This window comes from Trichoderma harzianum (assembly GCF_003025095.1).
Source record: "Trichoderma harzianum CBS 226.95 unplaced genomic scaffold M431scaffold_7, whole genome shotgun sequence".
In the NCBI taxonomy this organism is placed as follows: Eukaryota; Fungi; Ascomycota; class Sordariomycetes; order Hypocreales; family Hypocreaceae; genus Trichoderma; species Trichoderma harzianum.
Genome location: NW_020209255.1, coordinates 1134270 through 1149167, shown reverse-complemented (window position 1 = coordinate 1149167; position 14898 = coordinate 1134270). Strand labels below are relative to the sequence as shown.

General features: G+C 51.2%; 8 protein-coding genes across 8 annotated transcripts; 3 read left to right on the top strand and 5 right to left on the bottom strand.

The window, feature by feature from the left end:
• Nucleotides 1-939: 939 nt before the first annotated feature.
• On the bottom strand, nucleotides 940-1747 carry M431DRAFT_447798 (hypothetical protein). The gene has a single exon (XM_024915239.1). The coding sequence runs from the start codon at nucleotides 1560-1562 to the stop codon at nucleotides 1032-1034; it is 531 nt and encodes a 176-aa protein (XP_024773618.1). The 5' UTR covers nucleotides 1563-1747; the 3' UTR covers nucleotides 940-1031.
• Nucleotides 1704-2244, bottom strand: M431DRAFT_6208 (hypothetical protein; the record flags this gene model as incomplete). Its single annotated transcript, XM_024921608.1, has 2 exons — nucleotides 1704-1872; nucleotides 1937-2244. 2 exons carry the CDS (start codon nucleotides 2242-2244, stop codon nucleotides 1704-1706), a joined length of 477 nt encoding a protein of 158 aa, XP_024773617.1.
• Nucleotides 2245-4000: 1756 nt separating this feature from the next.
• M431DRAFT_482787 (hypothetical protein) lies at nucleotides 4001-4699 on the top strand (the record flags this gene model as incomplete). The annotated part of the gene is made up of 3 exons (XM_024916066.1): nucleotides 4001-4101; nucleotides 4171-4248; nucleotides 4345-4699. 3 exons carry the CDS (start codon nucleotides 4001-4003, stop codon nucleotides 4697-4699), a joined length of 534 nt encoding a protein of 177 aa, XP_024773616.1.
• Nucleotides 4700-4747: 48 nt separating this feature from the next.
• On the top strand, nucleotides 4748-5831 carry M431DRAFT_447819 (hypothetical protein). Its single transcript, XM_024915241.1, has one exon. The coding sequence runs from the start codon at nucleotides 5241-5243 to the stop codon at nucleotides 5733-5735; it is 495 nt and encodes a 164-aa protein (XP_024773614.1). The 5' UTR covers nucleotides 4748-5240; the 3' UTR covers nucleotides 5736-5831.
• On the top strand, nucleotides 4763-5116 carry M431DRAFT_508984 (hypothetical protein). The gene has a single exon (XM_024919208.1). It carries the CDS (start codon nucleotides 4815-4817, stop codon nucleotides 5031-5033), a length of 219 nt encoding a protein of 72 aa, XP_024773615.1. The 5' UTR covers nucleotides 4763-4814; the 3' UTR covers nucleotides 5034-5116.
• A 2978-nt stretch (nucleotides 5832-8809) lies between the features above and the next one.
• On the bottom strand, nucleotides 8810-9870 carry M431DRAFT_88229 (hypothetical protein; the record flags this gene model as incomplete). Its single annotated transcript, XM_024923887.1, has 3 exons — nucleotides 8810-9002; nucleotides 9318-9514; nucleotides 9649-9870. 3 exons carry the CDS (start codon nucleotides 9868-9870, stop codon nucleotides 8810-8812), a joined length of 612 nt encoding a protein of 203 aa, XP_024773613.1.
• A 1305-nt stretch (nucleotides 9871-11175) lies between these two features.
• Nucleotides 11176-13561, bottom strand: M431DRAFT_508980 (hypothetical protein). The gene is made up of 2 exons (XM_024919207.1): nucleotides 13485-13561; nucleotides 11176-13425 (listed from the first exon to the last, which is right to left on the bottom strand). The coding sequence occupies exon 2, from the start codon at nucleotides 13197-13199 to the stop codon at nucleotides 11274-11276; it is 1926 nt and encodes a 641-aa protein (XP_024773612.1). The 5' UTR covers nucleotides 13200-13425; nucleotides 13485-13561; the 3' UTR covers nucleotides 11176-11273.
• On the bottom strand, nucleotides 13282-14549 carry M431DRAFT_447544 (hypothetical protein). The gene is made up of 2 exons (XM_024915238.1): nucleotides 13485-14549; nucleotides 13282-13425 (listed from the first exon to the last, which is right to left on the bottom strand). The coding sequence occupies exon 1, from the start codon at nucleotides 14413-14415 to the stop codon at nucleotides 13588-13590; it is 828 nt and encodes a 275-aa protein (XP_024773611.1). The 5' UTR covers nucleotides 14416-14549; the 3' UTR covers nucleotides 13282-13425; nucleotides 13485-13587.
• Nucleotides 14550-14898: the final 349 nt, after the last annotated feature.

Below are 14898 nucleotides of genomic sequence, written 5' to 3'. Positions count from 1 at the left end.
TCTGCCGCTCGTCATATGAGTACAGTAACAGAACATGCTTCTTTTCTTTTCTTTTTGTTCCGAGATCGTCATGGGGGAAATTGAAAACGGGATTTGAAAAAGCAACGTCATTTAATACTGTGTTTGTCTGTCCAACGAACTACGGAATTAATCATTCACCACTGCTATTCCATATTAATAAAAAATGATGGCAAGTAAAATAGAACACATCGTGTAAAAACATGTTAAACGCCTAAATCAACTCCCACGCTCCCGGAACCAGATCCGTAGTTCAATGCCTCTACACTCGCCTATTAGTCATAACATCAAAAGTCAGGCCATATGATCCTGGTATACCTATATACAGTAGCCAAATCGAATCAAATCGAATTCAGTCCCCCTCATCAGCCCTGCCCATGCCGGCAGTCTAGTTTCTGGTGCTGCCTCATTAATCATTATGCGCCCTTGTTGCTAGCCTCACTGCCAAAGAAAACTGACAGGTCACGCAAACAGCCGGTGGAACCGTTACGAACCCTGGCAAAAAAGGCTCCCCCTACTTGTCAAGCTTGTATGTCCAATGCCGAGCCTCCAACGCCAATTGCGAAACCACACAGGACCCAAAACGCCCCCTGCTGGCCCCCTTTGCATTTTGGCCTCCTCGGTGGCAACAATGACATCAGTTTCCCCAAGCTTGCTCGTGTTATGGCATCACCCGTGTCTATTGTGTATTCCATATGTATTGTGTATTGTACAGTCACTCGCTCACTCGCTCAATCACCCCCGAAATCTTACAGTAGATGCGCCAAGCATAGGTTGTAATGTGAATAAGTCCCTGTTCTTCTTGACTGTCGACAAAATGGTCGCGTAAAAGCCTAAAGCCCTATTCCTTTGTACAACTGTTCCGCATTTGTTTTCATTTTTGGTTTTTGTTTTGCCTCCCCTCCCTGTGCCATGATCCTGCTATACCCGTCCGTCTACGCTGCTTCATGCAAAATAAAATCCAAGACCCCTGAGCAGAACTTGCCCCATTGAACGCCTGATAGATATGCTCACTATGATCCCCGATCCAGGTACGGTGAGCGCCTGTAAATTGTAGAAAAAAAAAGAACTGCCAAAAAAAAGAGAAGCCGAGAATTGTAAGAAAACAAAACAATGAAAGAATTCGCAAACAAGACGCCCCATGCAATGACAATGCTGCCACAAAGGTGTTGGCGCTCATAAACGTTGCTCGGAATCCCAAGCGTTGAAGGATAATGTACAGTGAATGTCGCACTTGCACGAACGTCATGCGCTCGTAAACAAGGATAGAGAAAAGAAAAAGAGAACAAACAAATATTGCATGTGGATCGTGGCGGAAAGTGCAAAATGTGTTCCAAAGTCTGGGTATCATGAATCCCCCTTCCCTTCTCCACAAGGGGGACCCGGAGCGGCGCCGATAAAAGTCCAATACTCCTTTTTAAAAAGAAAAGAAAAATGACCGAAGCGCCATCGTTTTCGTGGCGCGATAAATTGAACCGGCCCGCGTGTTGTAGCATAGAGGGTCGAAATCTAGATTGGTCGATATAAGAGGACACTGCTGGCATTGATTATGCATCCCAAGCAGCGATTAATCCAAGCTCATCATGGGTCAACTGGACCCGCATGGAAAATGGTGGTCTGTTGAAAAAAAATAATGAAGGAAAAAGAGGAGACGAGTGTGTGTTCGTCCCTCAATCGAGGCCGGTTTATTTCTTGCCTCGGCTCCCCGTCGCTGTGATCTTGCTGGTGCTCATCAAGTCACCAATGTATTTCTGAAGAAACTTGTTGTTGTTGTCGAGCTTGTCGTGCTCCTCCCGCACAGCCTCGATGCGGTTGAAGATGGTGAGGAGAGACTCCTGCAAAGCCTTGGCATGCCTAAGTGTCGATGGTTAGCGGTCGTACTCTAGAGGTGAAGCTATCCAACAAGTCATGCACTCACCTTCTCAACTCCTCGCGCGCCTCCTTGCCTAGGTTTTCTAGGTCTTCGTTTGTCCTTCGAGGGCTCATGGCTCGAACATCGTCTGGTCCAAACTGCGAGTCTACGGGGCCGACGGCAGAGCTGTCGCGAGGGACAACCAAGGGGCCACTGCTTTTTCGACTCGGCAGGCGGGGGCGGGTGGGAATGGGCTGGTGAATAATAGGCTCATTCTGATCAGACGGAGTTGTGGAAGCGGAGGAGTCGGAGCGCTCGATGGGGTGAATGTGGCTGGCAGAGCCAATGGAGTGAGTATCGTGGTCGTCGGACATGGTGTTTGATTTGGAGCGGATTATTAAGGATGCTTTGACGTGTGTCGCCAATGAGGAATTAGTTGAACGAGTCGGGCGGCAACTGGTCAAGTCTGTCTGCTTGCTGCCGTCGACAGTGGTAGGTGAAGAAAGACGAGTGTCTCGTGCGATGTGGAAGTGGATGTTGTGCGTCGTCTGGTTTAGTCTAGTGTGCCTTGTAGTCTGTTGTCGGCAGTCTGTCGTCTAAATTTCTGTAGCTGCTCGGGAATGAGTCTTTTTTTCCCTTCCTTGGGTCAACTTTGCAATGCCCAACACGCAATGCAAACACGGAACAAGAACGTGGCCAAGATGAACAGCAGCAGCCGCTACTCCTTTTGCAAGCGAGAGAAGAAAAGCGAATGCAGGTGGTGAAAGAAAGAAGGCAGAGTACAACGATAGAGAAACAAAGCGGGTGGAACAAGTTGGAAGAGAAAAACAAAGTAACAATCCGGTTAGGCGGCAACCACGCTTTGGTAGAGAGGGTTTTAAAAAGAAGAGAAGAGGGTAGAGTGGTTTGTGTCGAGACGATCTGGGGCGGAGGTGATTTGTGTGCGAACTGCTCGTGACAAGTCGAATGGGCCCTCGTTTGCTCGGCGGCTCAGTCAGCGTGGAGATGCGTCGATGCGCTGGCGAGATTGTGTGAAAAAAAAATGTGAAAAGTGAAATGCGAAAGCGTTGTATTGGCGGAGAGGAGAAGCTGGCGGTGGAGAGAGACGGTGGATAAGGTATGTATGTATGTATGCGTGGATGTATGAGGATAAGAATCAAGGCGAGGCAGAGTCGACGGCGAGAAAAATCGGGTTGGTGGGCGCAGAGGGCGAATGAATCAGGACAGCCGCGGCCCTTTTAGCGGTCAGCCCCCCGAAGACAAGGTGATGATGATCTGCTATAGCGTCGGGCGGTGGTACCAGTAGCGCTCAAGTACAGTATAATCGGCCGTGGGTGTCTGTTTAGGTAGGCCTGGGCGTCTGATGCTGCGTGTCAGGCAGATCTCCTGGTCCTGGGATGACAACTAAAAACAGTAGTCTGGTTTAGCTGGTTGACGATCTTGTCAAAGTGTCGTTTCCAGCTCGCGAATCGAGGGAGCAAAGAGGGCGGCGAGGCTAGAAGCAGAAGCAGAAGCACAAGTCCGAGTTGGCGCTAGCTAAACCAAAGGGGCTTTTTCTTTTTCGAGGGTCCTCTTGTACTGTGATCTTCTTCTTGTTCGTTTGTTACTTTTTCCAATAAGGTTCCCTTTCTTGTTTTGCTTCCTTGGTTTGGCCCTTTGTGTGTGTGGGAGGGGGTATGGCAAAGGGAAAGGGAAATCTCGACGTTGATTGGGATGCCCGCGCTCTCGACAGAAAAAGTATTCGATGTGCGGTACGTTGAGTTGTCTTGGGAACACAAAAGGCAGCAGAGAGGAAAAGATTCTCGCCGGCCCGCTCTTTACTGACAGGGACGCTCTTGGGATTGCAACACGCACTGTCTGGCCAGAGGACGACTATATCGGGACGGAGTATATGTAGTAGCAGCAACCAAAAAAGGGGAGTGTGAGTGGTGTCTGTCTGTCAGATAGGACTGACAATCCATCCAGTAGGTTCAAAGAGCACTTCAGGCGGTGAATTGGCCATTGGGAAGGGAAATCGGGGGGTGGAGAGAGACCAGGACCAGGGCGACCAGGGTTGCCAGAAGCAGTTGAGAGGAGTTCAGGTTGGGTCCCAACTTGTGACTCCCATGTCGAGAGGACCCTTTGAGCGAAATGGGTTACGCAAGACGGAGACTGACGGAGACAGACTGGTTGCCAGGCCAGTACTTGATGGAGACACAGGGCCAGGTAGCGGGTACATTGGATGGAACTCGGTGCGCGCATCTGTATCCATCGCAGCATCTTCTGCCTATCTCTACTACTAAGGTTTTCTGATTCTGCAGCACCTCTCTACTCTTTACTCTCGACCATCAGTATAATAGGTACAGTATTGTGTTCCCTCTTAGTCTGTACCCAACGGAGTAAGTCTCCCGTGGATGGCAATTGTTGCCACGGGTACGGAGCACACCAAGCATTTTCCATGCAATGCACGCACTGACATGTACTGACGTATACAGATGGATTCTGGTATGTGCAGATGTGCGTCTGCAGCCTCACTCCGGAGTATCAGTACAGGCAGCACCAGTACCGGATACCTTTTCACAAGTACACCCCCTGCACACTCCGCCCCCTGTTCGGTTGGTCTGTTCGCAATTCCCGCCAAGCACGCCCGTGCGAGAACCTTTCGACAGGTACTGGGTACCGCAACGGCAAAGGACAAGCACCCGCACCGCACACATGGAGCATTGGAAATATGGATATGGATATGGATATGGATGGATGGATGCCTTTTCTGCTTCACATCGTACGCCCCCGGAGCTGCCACCGCGACCTGGATGGGGGCTAGGCAAAACCCTGAGTCCCTACGAGTAATAAAAAACAAATAAAGATAAAATCAGAATCAGCAATAAGGATAAAAACGGACAGCGAGGGGTGGGAGGGAGTGCCAGATCGGTCATGTCCCCTTTCACTCTCGCAGCCGTCTAGCATGGCTATCCTGGTCCCCTGCTGCCGGGTCCTTTTCTTCTGCCCTTTCCCCTCCCCACGATATAGCTGGCGATGGACGATTTCATTTCAGAGGCTCAACGCTGTGCTACTACCTGTATGTAGTGCGTTTTGTTTGCAGAAGCCATTGTTACCGCAGTGCCGTGCATGTACTGTACTGTACAGTACCAGACAAGACAGAGCACACGATATCGACCACTAAGTGCTACCAAGGTATCTAGGTAGTAGTGCTAGAAGGGCCAAGGATCTCCGAGTACAGTAGCGCTGCTTGCTGTAGATATTTCCAAGCGTCAGCCGTGATAGCGCTATGCAACCTGAGACTGGCTGAGTGGGCTATGATTATTCTGCATCCAATGTCAAAGAGGGAAAAGGGAAAAGTAAAGAACACAAAAGAATGAATGAATGAAAAATGAACACCAACGCAAGGGACAGAAAGCGAAGGGGAAAACACATGGCTCGGAAGGCTGCACGTCGGCTGCGAGACCTGGCGATGGGGGGTTATGGATTGATTATGGTATCCATTGAATGGATTACGGGTTCCGCGAGATGGGGACCGGACGGAGCAGCCCGTCCGCCAGTCCCTATCCCGACTGCTCAACTACCTTACTGCTCCAATATTGCTCACTGCTACTTAGGTGCCTATTCACATCTGTGCTTGACCACCCAAGCTGACCATCTAAGCTCTGCCATCTGGCGTCCAGCGAGTTGCCAAACGAAGCCGTCTGTCTGTCTACCTTACCTTAGCTCTGATACTCGGACACACGGCTGTGTTGTGGTACATACTCCGTACAAATGCGAGGTCGGGTGCCATCAGCAACGCTTCTGGCTGAGGCGCCACGCCAGAACCGCGGTGGCGGGGACTCACAATTTGGAAAAAAGAAGATCAATGCCAGTGACGCCATAGCAGAGACCCCTTAAGAGGTGCCAGCAAAGACATCCACATTGTACCCAGTACCAGGCATCGCTGCTGGGGGGCGCCGGCATGGCACGTGTTCCCCCCGGAGCGGCAGACTTTTGCACTGTACAATAGCGCCATATCAGACTTGACCGGTACAGTGCTTCCATAGATGTGACAGCACAGTAGTGCGGATACCCGCCGGGAGCAGCCAGTAGCAGATACACGACTGGCGCTCCATCCCTGGCCCTCCTAAAGCACAACCCATGCCTCCGTCACCATCGCCAAGGTACCGGGGTACTTGGCCGCCCTCCCCACTTTCACTTCCTGTGCAGTCCGATTTTTTTTCTCTTCTTCTCATCCATCCCCTCTCCGGCAGATTAGCTCGCCTGCCCGAGGGCCTTGTCAGAAGACGGTTGGACAGATATGCTGCCATCCATTACGAGCTTCACGAGTGATCAGCGGTGTTTCTGCACCAGGTAAAGCACCAGGTAAAGCACCAGGTATGCACCAATACAAGGGCGGCCTCGGCGGCAGTGCTCACCCCAGACAGACCCTTGGCATCTATGATCCTGTAATGCCAGAGGCTCTGCTCTTCTCTTGTCTCTGCACTGCTCTGCTTAGCTTCATCGATTGATTTCCCATCGTCATGCCCTGACTCATTACTAATCCCGCTGCCCAAGGTCAGGGTCGACAGCATAGTGGGCATCCGCTTCAACTACGCGACTGCTAGCTCCCCGGAGTGCTCCGTAATCTAGCAAATTTTCTCTACCTCCACTCTGCACGACGCGATAAAAGACACCGGTCAACCGCGGCGTCGCAGCCGGTGATGCTGGTCCCCATCCCGCGCGTGAAGAAGGGGGTGGGTGGACTGGCATTGAGGCCTTGAGGGAAACGACATGATGGAGCCGGAGCGTGAGGCGCCTCTTCGCTCCAAAACCCCTGCCCGGAATCGAGTTGGTGCCTCACCCAACGCTCTCGGAAACGAGCTTTGCCCGGACAGGCAATCTCCCAGAAAATGAGCTTGACGTCGGCCCCGCCTGATGTCATGGATCGGCTGCCTTCGTCCAACAGAGATGCTGAAAGCCACCGCTCCACCACTCCCGCCCCAACCGCTTCATGGAGCGCCAGAGCCTGCGTGACTCGCAAACCCCTCGCGGCCACGGAGCTTTCTCCTAAGGTACACAGTGCGTGGTCCGCCCTCTGCACTTGTTTGCGGCGTCACAAGTCCTTCTCAGCCACGAGCTGCATCCGAGATCGTGAGCTGCCTTCCCTTATTGATGCCAAAGATTTAGCTGTTCGCCCCGTCTCTATCGTGTCCGCCTCACCTCCAGGGCTAACGTGACTGATGGCAAACAAGGTTCGCCTCGGCACTCATCATGAGTCCCATTTGCAGTTCGTCAGGGTTCACGAGTGATACCGTCTAAGCTGGATGCCTCATGCCAGCTATGGGGGTGCACATCAGATGCCCTGGCCCCGAGACACCTTCCCAAACCATAGCTCAGACTTCTTACGGGGGTGTTTTTTTTTTCTTCTTTTCTTTAATTCTTTTTCTTTTTTACCCTTCTCTCTTTTCTTTTTTAAGAAACGATGGGGGCATAAAATCCGCAGCTGTTTGATGCCTGACGCTGCGCTTGATTATGCCTCACTCATCACCGGCTGCCTGCTTGCCTAGCCGCCAAGCATACAGACAGTAAACTGCTGTTACCATTCTCTCCACCGCGGCACCGCCGTCATGATGATTGCTATGGATCATTTACTTCGTCTGCCTGTTCGTCCGTGATGCTCAGTTTCGCTTTCCGTTGCCAGCCCTGTCGCCGGTATCTCTCTTTCGTACTAGCCGAGGGCTCTCTCCTGAGCCATGCCGCCATCATGGTTCAGTCCTACCTTTAATCACGGCTCGCCAAACAGCCCTCAACGGATCGACAAACTCTGGGTGAACCGCTATGTATACCTTTTGTGTCCAATCAGATAATGCTCGTACAACCAACAACGCTGGTTTTCCCCTCATAATTTTCGCTGATCGGCCACCTCCACACACCTCTTTTCACAGTCTCTTAGACGACAAGCTGCGCGCCGTGGTGGTTCGGCTTCCCATTGATCCTCACCGAAAGCACAGCCCTAGTTGTCATTCCGCCTATCAAACCCTAGACTTCCCCATCGTCATACAAACATCTAGAGGAGCGTGCAAGCACAGCATCCTTTTGGCGGTCCTCGTGACAATGGCCAGTCTAAGCGGTGGAACCACACAAGAAAAGCATTGTTTCAGTGACTCTTTGGCGGCGGCTCTGCCGACGTCTCGCTTTGCTGACTCTTACTAAGTCGCCTTGTCGTCTTCGTCATGGACTGGCATCGGCTTGCCTGAAGAACTCATGGTTTCTATCAACTGAGGCTTACGAGTACAGCTAGTTAAATAACTCGTTAAGCTCGTTAAGCCCGTGGCACGATTGCCAAGGCCTCTTGGCTGCCGGCTTCCCTTCATCATCTGGTCAAGCAGCACTAGCTGCCGCAAGTTGATGTCCGGCTCGTTGCCCGTCCGAAAGGTGTCCGGGGGGGCCGGCTCTCATCTGCCCTGGAGAAGAGCAAAAACGAGCAGCAAGCTGAAAATCTTATTTGACTGACTGCGTCCAGACTGTGGTCCCGTCTCAAGCCACGGCTTTTGAGCCATCCCTACCGCCCTTGCTGGTTGTTAGTGTGGCCTGGGATAGGTTAGGTTTAACGTTGTACTACGGGCCGTTTAAAATCCATCGTGTAACGCAAAAGCTGTCGTCGGTTCGCGATGAGAGGTCGCCCTCTTAGCTGCTGGACCACTTTCCAAAGGTTACCTGCATACGCCCACAGCTGTACCATCCGCGATTGGCCTACAGGGTTGTGATGGAGGCAGGAAGCATGCACGACGATAACAGTCACACTGCCCAGTCACCATCAAGGGGCTACCAGCAGCAAACCAAGGGGTTCGTAGGTGAGGGCCGTGTCGGCGCTTGACAATCGTTATGCTTCACAGCCACATGCTGCGTGCCTATCTGGTGAAACGAGAATGTGAAGGAGAAGGGGTGAGGAGAAACCAGATGGCTTGCCGTCCATTATTCCTTCCAGCCATCGCCAGCACCCTTCATCCAGTTCAGACCGACCAGCTGTAGCTGATGCTTCTTGACAAACTTAACTGGATCGAATGAGCGTCTTTGTACAAATTCCTCGCCTCCAACGTCTTCCTTCGTGAGAACCAAGCCGTGGGGCTCGCGGAAGAGCAAGAACAGATACCGGTGTGGTTGAGAACTTTGCACGACATATCTCGCTTAGTAATTGGTACGACAATTCGATATTTTTAAAAATTTGCAGAGAAAAGCAGACAAGAGGATATGAATGGAGCCGGACCGTTAGTTCTCGGCTAAGAGGAGAGCTGGATGCCACATGATAGGGGCAGCACTCAAGAGACAAATTCACTCTCCTACATTACCACCCACCTCACGGAATCGGACGACGGAGTAATAGATAGGACACGGGCAGAGAAGCAAGGAGGGGGTGGGCTGCAGCATGATATGACAAAGGGCAGACCTAGTTTTGGAGAGGCAAAGAGGAGAAACGACTTACTCATCCTTGGGTCCCGGGGCGAGATACTCTGTGAGAGCCTGCTTCGTCTGAGCGACAACACCATCCGCCTCAGCCAATGGTTTCAATCCTGGCAGAACCCAATGGCGCCAAAAGGCAAACTTGGGGTCATCTGGCGTGGGTGCATCGGGATCGACAAGGAGCAGCATATAAGATGCGTCTCCCGATGAATCGCCAGCCTATATATATATATATATATATGATGAAAATCGTCAGGAACTCTCTAGCTCAACTCCATAGAACAACTTTAAAAACAAAATGGAGTAGATGCGATATGCCTCGCACGAAAGAAAAAAAAAAAACTAGTACTAACCTCGGCATCAAACGAGACAAAGGGAGCCAGCTTGACCTCGTTGACTCGAAAGAGATTACCCAATTCGACATCCCGCCCGCCGAATGAGATGGCCAGTCGAGTGGACGGCTTAAAGTCCCCGGGGATGAGTGCTTCTGCAGAACCAGGCACAAGGTTTGCCTCGACCAGGGAAGTTGACAGCGCTTGCGCAAGGTCGTCGAGGGGGGTTGTTGCCGCCGCCATGGCTTAAAGCAAGGTTCTGGGCTGGGCTTGTAAGCGAGAGATATTCCGAAATCCCCGGGAAGAAAGCTGGTCGCACAAGACAAATGACCTGGGAGGGGGGGGAGCAACTCAAAACTCTGGACGCCGGTCGAACCTGGTAGGAGACGATGAGAGGACGTGCGGCGTTGGATGATCAGGGAGGGTGAGGATGATTTGAGTTTTTGACTTTGCAACTTGCACCCCCGCGATATTAAAGTCGACGGGAAGACGATGGGTTTAGTCTTTTGAAGATCGGGCTTGGCGATATCTGACTGGTGGAATAATTGGCCTCTTGTCTTTTCACATATGCCGGACGCGAATACTAATATTCATACTGGTCTTTCACGGCGCACACAAAAAAGAAGAAAAAGGCCAATGGAAATTTACTACGAGTAGGAAGTGAAAAGGTATTGTTATTGGCTATTGCTGTAAAAGGCGAATGTTGATTGAGCTGCACATAAGAAACCCCGTGTCAAAAGAGAGGGGTTCCGTTTTTCAAAGGCTCGGATTCCAGATCACGACTACCGAATTACTATACTCCTCCCGAATTGGCAAATTGCAACAATTTTTTTTCTTCTATCTGAGTCAGATTAATAGTGTCACCTACCTGTCCCGGGTTCTGTTCTGTCTACCCTATTACACTCGAAGCACAAGGGAGGGGGTTTAAAGTTGACAGGCGTCGACTGGCTGGGGTGGGCTGGCCTATTAATAGAGCCTATTTCTTTGGCGGTTTTTTTTTTCACGTCCGATGGATGGGGATATGATATATAATATACAGGTGATAAACATGCATTGCAGTCGTCCTATCCGGATGGAGCTTACAGGCACACCACCCTGAAAGCGACAAGTCATGAAACATCACAGAAAAAAGAGGCAGGGGGGAAGCCGAGACCGGGCATGGCTGATTATATCAGATGTTGTCTCAGCTTGGAGAAAGGAAATATTACCGTCCAGTTATGAAAAGTAAAATCGTCCGTACCGGGTGCTATATCCACATGGGGAAATCTGGGGTTTAATTCTAACGTGCCAGAGATTCATCTATAAGGAAAAGAAGAAAAGGAGAGAGACCTTCAAAGTCAAAAGCTTTGCCCCATAACATTTGTCGGCAGTTTCGTCTTACAACCTGGTCAATTTGAGTTGCCTAATGCCAATCCATCTCCCATCGTCTTATTCTTGGTTGGTTGTGGGCCTACAACACGATGGGCATGCAGCGTAATACTGAGACCCATTGTGCCAGTATTCAAGGGTGCACAGTAGATATCATACCCAATTTTTCAATTAAAGTAATCCAGGAGATAATATGAACTGTAATAAGCAGGGGGGGATAGTGTACAATATATTTAAAATCTCGCATCTAGACCACGTTCCTTGCTATGCCTAAATACTTACACTAAATACACCAAAATATCGTTTTCAAATATGTGAAGTGCCGGAAATGTTTGCGGCCCATTGGCAACACACTCCATTACCTTTACAGCACGCAGGAAGGCAACCCAGACAAAGTAAATCTCAGCAGGTGATCCTAAGAAATCGGAGAGGAAATCCGAAATATGGTTGGCCAACTTGCGGACAGGCATATCGCCACCGCCGGGGTTCCAAAGTTCCTTCCGGGCGTCCATAATCTCCTGGAAGAACTTGAGCCATATCTCCTCGACGATGGCGGGGGTGTTGATAACCAGGTTCGACTTGCCCTTTGAAATGCTGTTTGTTGCAGCGGCATGGGAAAGCCAGAAGTCGATGGACGCTAGCTCCAAGATGCGATCTCGCTCCAGGACCTGAGATGCCGTGCTTGTTTCTGCAGTGGACATCCCAGCTTTGTGTACGGAGTTTAAAAGGATCAGTTGTGGCAGTCGTTCGTCGTCCCTGAATGCAGAGTGCTGAACGAGCGAGTGCGTTGCCAGGCCTCTGACCCCTCCCCGCGCATTTATCGCGTACGGAGGCCAAGTATGTTCGCCCTCTCTGAGATGAATCCACAAATCCCCCAGGATCACAGGGCCGGGAAACTCAGCATAAATGATCTCATTACTGTCGACGGCCGGCCGATTCGCCCTGGGCTGCGCCAACCGAGCCGCTTGTGACAAGCCAGCGAGACCGATATCTACCATCATGTCAAGGGCATCCATCCCTCTTTGCCACGGTGTCGCCCAGCACCCAAGTTCAATGTCAATCTGGGACGCCCAGTAAAAGGTTAGTTGTGGCGGGTCCGGACGGTGACGGAGCGTTTCTATCGAGGCATAGGCCCTTGTCTGTTTGTCCCGCCAATTGCGCTCCGAGTCGAAGCTATTTTCACGACGGAGGCTAGGGCTTCTAGAGTCACCGTTCCTATTCTCCTCGCGGAACCGGGCATAGAAACGGGATCGGGGGCTGAGGCTTCTAGAGTCACCGTTCCTATTTTCTCTGCGGAACTGGGGAGAGAAACGGCGGCGGGGGCTGGGGCTTCTAGAGTCACTATATCTATCCTCTCTGCGGAACCGGGGAAGAGAGACACGGCGGCGGATGCTGGGGCTTCTAGAGTCACTGCGTCTATTCCCTCTGCGAAACAGGGGAGGAGAGAAACGGCGGCGGAGGCGGCGGATGCTGGGGCTGCTAAAGTCACTGCTTCTATTCCCTCTGCGCAACGGGGAAGGAAGACGGCGTCGGGAGATGCTGGGGCTGCTAGAAGATCTGGAATCGCTGCTATACCGGGGAGGAGGAGGACGGCGGCGAGAGATACTAGGGCTTCTAGAGTCACCGTTCCTATTCTCTCTGCGGGACCGGGAAGAGGAACGGGTGCTGGGGCTGCTAGAATCATCGTGGCTATAGTCTTCAACTGTCGGGCGTCGATACGGGATACGAACCAGTGGTGGTCCCTCAGGCACCTTCGCTCTCGACCCGTCTGTCAAGGATTCTCCACGAATCCCATCTTCCACCCATGTCAGCGCAGGGCGCTCCTTTCCATTCCACGAATCTTTGGTTTGCATCGGTACAATTTGATTCGCTGGATTGATAGAGCCTCGAATAGGAAAGTATCCATCCCTCTCCATCGTATTTCGCGTCGTATTACCTTGTGGAAATAGGTCCAGAGATATATCTCTATTGGGTTCGGGCGATTCAGCGTGTGTAATGCTCTCTACCGATTCGGCTAGAATGGCTTCGGTCAGACTAGCTGAGCCCTCCAGAGTCCTAATTGCATGTTTTGTGACGCTGCCCATGTCTGGAGGGATCTGTTGGTCTGTCATTTCTTTGATACCAGGCTCCGGGGAAGGTGACTTGGAATGTGACACCGTTGCAGGTGGCGATGGGGGGTAGTCCCCTTCAGCAATCTTTAACATTGGTTTAAACAGAAATTAGCCATTTGAATCACTTCTGGTGTCCTTTTAGGAGACCGAAATATTTGAAGTCTATGCAAAATACCTTGAAGATAATTTTCAAATGGCCTTTACGCACAACCTTCAGCAAGGCTTTCCACGACTTGCGGGGCACCGCCTTATTCTCTGGGCCAAGGATGATGTAAGGAGCTGTTGCGATGCCATTACTTTCAAGAAACTGCACCAGATCCTATAATGCGACACTTTAGTCAGTACTGACCCCGGCTAGTGAAACACTGGGTAACTCACTTGCCATGTTGAACAGTTGTCCGCGGGCACGGTGTGCTCTTTCCCTTTAAGATCGATAAACTTGAGTTGTGATTCTCCTCCTTCTTTCCCCTTCCCCGTCTTGTCACTGTCCTAAATTCTCGATTTTGGATGGGATTCGTGTGGAATTCGTGCGCCATCTCATCATGGTGGCCGCATAAGAGCGCCTTTTCGGCTCATCAAATTGCTTCTTGGCAACAGATGCAATACCGATGAGTCGGCGGAGCCAAGATTTACTGATATCGCCCGTCTTAAGTCCTTTGATATGGGGTGTTGTCGAAAACGCGGAGAAATGAATCATGCTGCCGAGGATTGGGTGGCTACTGCTCTTGATGAAGCCAAACGGCCCGCTCATTTCGATATAGTCCTTGCTGGCTTCCTGAATATTCATGCCGATCATCAAACCAAAAGCGATGATATCCCGCAGGCTCACCTGCATAGGCACCACCGGGATATCGGCGGGGAGTCTATCCGCATCGCCGGCCATGAGGCCGACGCGGACGGCAGAGGGACAGACATGGCTGACTTGCCTTGCGAAAGCGACCCAACAAGCTTCTGAGTGGTTGTGTATTGCACTCTCCGTGTCTGTGTTTACAGAAGGGGGATCAAAAGGAGCTGGCAAGGTGGTTATTCGATGGGTGGGAAATTGTCGCGCATTGCCTGGCTTGTCCCAATATTCAGTGGGGATGAAGATGTTGGGGACGTCGAAGACGATGCGGAACCGAATCTGGCGCCAGAGAAAGACACGACGGCCAGCATAGCCAGGCATGGGCCCCCAAATCGACCTTTCGCATTTCTTCATATCATGTGCCGTAGCGGCATACTGCTGCGCGGCTTGGGCGAGTGCAACAACCAGGGCGAGGAGTGCAGCGGCCAAAGCCGCCCACGCCGCTATAGTCTCTGAATCCGCCATGATTTCAGGAGGTTGGAGGTAATGTTTTATAAAAGTATGGAATGCAATATTTCGAAGTTTTCAGAGGAAAAGGTTCAATCAAAAGGCACGATGAGAGTCAAGGCCAGCCTACATTTGAGGTCGTGTCGCGATACATCCCACAGCCTCGTGCGGCTGAAACTCCCTGCAGTGAAACCTACCCTGACTGTTAGGCAACCTAGAAGGCATATTACCTGTACCCAATCATTTTCACGTAAATAGTGCCCAGGCATACTTCGTCCAGGACTGATATGCAAGCCAATTCACAGTACCAATTCAAGGACATATTGAAATGTATATCTCATAGTAGAACAAGTGTTTGTTTGATGTGGCTACGCTTGCTTCAATCTTTCAACCCGGGGATCAACGCCATCCCTTTTAGCGAACTCGAGATGTTATGCTGTGGTCTGGGGAATCTTAGTCCCCCAGGTGGGGCCTATCTCGAGAGGGCGGTTGAGGATTTGA

Coding starts and splice junctions, on each gene's coding strand:
- M431DRAFT_447798 (XM_024915239.1), bottom strand. CDS start 1,562: ATGCCAGCAGTGTCCTCTTATATCGACCAATCTAGATTTCGACCCTCT.
- M431DRAFT_447544 (XM_024915238.1), bottom strand. CDS start 14,415: ATGGCGGATTCAGAGACTATAGCGGCGTGGGCGGCTTTGGCCGCTGCA.
- M431DRAFT_508980 (XM_024919207.1), bottom strand. CDS start 13,199: ATGTTAAAGATTGCTGAAGGGGACTACCCCCCATCGCCACCTGCAACG.
- M431DRAFT_447819 (XM_024915241.1), top strand. CDS start 5,241: ATGAACACCAACGCAAGGGACAGAAAGCGAAGGGGAAAACACATGGCT.
- M431DRAFT_508984 (XM_024919208.1), top strand. CDS start 4,815: ATGGCTATCCTGGTCCCCTGCTGCCGGGTCCTTTTCTTCTGCCCTTTC.